The sequence below is a fragment of the Pinus tabuliformis genome, chromosome 6 (assembly GCF_031772625.1).
Source record: "Pinus tabuliformis cultivar Carrire ecotype Pingquan chromosome 6, CPIR1, whole genome shotgun sequence".
Taxonomy (NCBI): Eukaryota; Viridiplantae; Streptophyta; class Pinopsida; order Pinales; family Pinaceae; genus Pinus; species Pinus tabuliformis.
Genome location: NC_142292.1, coordinates 1682716891 through 1682719770, shown reverse-complemented (window position 1 = coordinate 1682719770; position 2880 = coordinate 1682716891). Strand labels below are relative to the sequence as shown.

Below are 2880 nucleotides of genomic sequence, written 5' to 3'. Positions count from 1 at the left end.
CTAATAATTAAATTATAAAAGTCAAAGTTTTAAAAAATGTAAGTTACTAAATATATAATTCATTCTAATTTTTAAATCCAACATTAAAATAGGATTTATATAGATTGAGATTATTAATATCAAAAATAATTTTAATAGTTTTAATAAATTAAATATCTAATATAAATTATTTTATTTTGCTAAAATAAAAATAATAAATCCACTTTAAACATAAAAAAAGAAAATGTAGATTAAGTTTACACTTTTCCAATAAAAATAGTATTTACACTTTGATAGATTCATAATTAAATAATTTAGTTATTCTAGACATATATTTGATAAATTTAATGTATGTAATAATTTTTAAGCTAGATGATTTCTAATAATTAAATTATAAAAGTCAAAGTTTTAAAAAGTAATAAGTTACCAAATATATAATTAATTCTAAATTTTAAATCCAACATTAAAATAGAATTTACATAGATTGAGATTATTTATATCAAAAATAATTTAAATATTTAAAATAAATTATTTTATTTTACTAATAGAAAAATGACAAATCCACTTTAAACATAAAAAAAAGAAAATGTAGTTTAAGTTTACAATTTTCCAATAAAAATAGTATTTATATTTTCATAGATCCATAATTAAATAATTTAGTTATTCTAGACAAATCTAATAAATTTAAAGAATGTAATTATTTCTAAGCTAGATGATTTCTAATCATTAAATTATAAAAGTCAATGTTTTAACAAAGAGTAAGTTACTAAATATATAAGTAATTCTAATTTTTAAATCCAACATTAAAATAGAATTTATATAGTTTGAGATTATTAATATCAAAAATAATTTTAATACTTAATATAAATTATTTTAGTTTACTGTAAGAAAAATAGTAAATCCACCTTAAACATAAAAAAGAAAATGTAGATTAAGTTTACAATTTTGAAAAAGAAATAAATTTTTGTCAGGATCTCATTAACATAATATGTATAATAAAAAAAAAAATTGTAATGGTGGTTAACTTATTAACCCACCCCCTAACTAATAAAACAAATCATATAACTAAGGCCTTCACTCAGGCTCATACGCATGTAAATATATATATATAACCTTAAACTAAACAACAACTCCCATTGAACATGACTTACCACCGACGCAAATACATTTGGGTATCATGTAAACTTTGATGTTAAGGTTGAACCTTATTCGTCATACCCGGCTCGCATTATTTGCTTAAGTGCCAGATGGTGAAGAGGTAATAACCCATCTCACCCATTCCGTGGCCAAGTGGCTCAGTTTCACGTGATACCATGTGGCTACCGGAGGGTTGACCCACTGTGGGTTTCACGCCAGGTCCTCCCGCCTAATCGGACGATGGAGATCTATCAACCCCATCGGATGGCTCAGATCTGCTTAGGGTTTGGCAGTCAATACTTAAGACACCGGATTCATCGGATTAGTTCATTTGCACTCTGCAGCTGCAGTCGAGCTCCTCCACAACTCGACAGTTCTCTCTGCAACCTCTCCGGTTCCTACCTTGCTGTTCAGGTAATAGTCTGCTCACGTTATCAAGTCTGGTAATTTATTTTTACAGTCAGGTTCCTCGGAGATGTATTTCGTATTCCTTGAAACCCTCTGAATACCCCGACTGTTTCAGAATGTTCACTGTGTGTAGTCATGTGCAGGTGGGTTTTCCGTCCACAGTTTCCTACCGCCTGCAGGAGGATTTGCCGGTTAAAGGTTTCACAGGTATGCTTATCTCGTTTAATGTTTTTCCCTTGATAAGAATGGTTTAAATGTGGAGTTGGATGCATTGTCTTCTGGCCGAGACGTGGCTCATGACCTTCTATTACATGTCTCAGGTCTGGCTACCATTTTTCCAAACCCTGGTTACGCTATGCAGACGGCCTCTTCATGCCGGACCTGTACTGCATTAGCCTTTTAGGGTTTAGCTAGGTACTGATCATGGCTTACATGCCATCTACATATATATATTGTACATTTGATTTGGCTAAGATCTCCTGATAGGGTTTGAATGAGTCAATGTCTGTATATTCGTTTTAAAAGCTTCCCTCGAGCTATTAACAGTTTAATGGAGTTAAATGCTTCGGAGTGGTTGAACTATTTCGCTGGTTCTACAGCTATTTCTTCCTTGCTAGGACTTCTTACATGGCTATGTTAACAGCTCGCAATTTTATTTAATGAATAACTTACTTTCAGCTCACAGATTATGTCAATGTTTTTTTCTTTAATGGCCATCTTGGTCTTTATGCTACCGGTTTTGTATGTAAGATTTACATGCCAATGTATTTACTGTATAATCATTTCCCTTTTGCTTAGCGGTATGATACTACCCTATGGGTTTACTAGACCGGCATGCATTATTTACGGTATAAATCTCAATGTCTAACTTGCATTCGATTCATGCAAAGACTTTATTTGTTTCATATTTGTTTAAAAGCGGCATTTAGAGCAAGTCCTGCACTCGGTATATGAGTGTAGTGACCGCCTTTCCGTGTACAGTCGTTTGTAATGACCGGTAAATGTCAGGGTTGTTACATGTATATTATTTAGTTTCGCATCTTTGTAACGTTAGCCTTATACACGGTAACATGTGAATGGCTTTCTTGTATTGCTATATGTTAGCTAATCTTCCGGTCTGGTTAAGTAGGAATGTAAACCCTCGTCCGGGGTTTGTAACGTAGCTTTGATTATATCACGTTAATAACTTGCAATAACTCTCATTACAACATTGTTTTCCGTAATATCTTCTGGGTTCATACAGTTACTATCTTCCAGAACTTGTACAATTTCTATGTATATAGCACGTTCTCAGTTTCCATGCAGAGGCATGCACTAATTTTCTATTCCATTAATATGCATCGGTTTTCATGCGCC

At 32.0% G+C, this 2880-nt stretch overlaps 1 protein-coding gene across 1 annotated transcript; it reads left to right on the top strand.

The window, feature by feature from the left end:
• The first annotated feature begins 1335 nt into the window (after window positions 1-1335).
• LOC149265425 (uncharacterized) lies at window positions 1336-2435 on the top strand. The gene is made up of 3 exons (XM_089393036.1): window positions 1336-1530; window positions 1668-1731; window positions 1845-2435. The coding sequence occupies exons 1-3, from the start codon at window positions 1357-1359 to the stop codon at window positions 1925-1927; spliced, it is 321 nt and encodes a 106-aa protein (XP_089249162.1). The 5' UTR covers window positions 1336-1356; the 3' UTR covers window positions 1928-2435.
• Window positions 2436-2880: the final 445 nt, after the last annotated feature.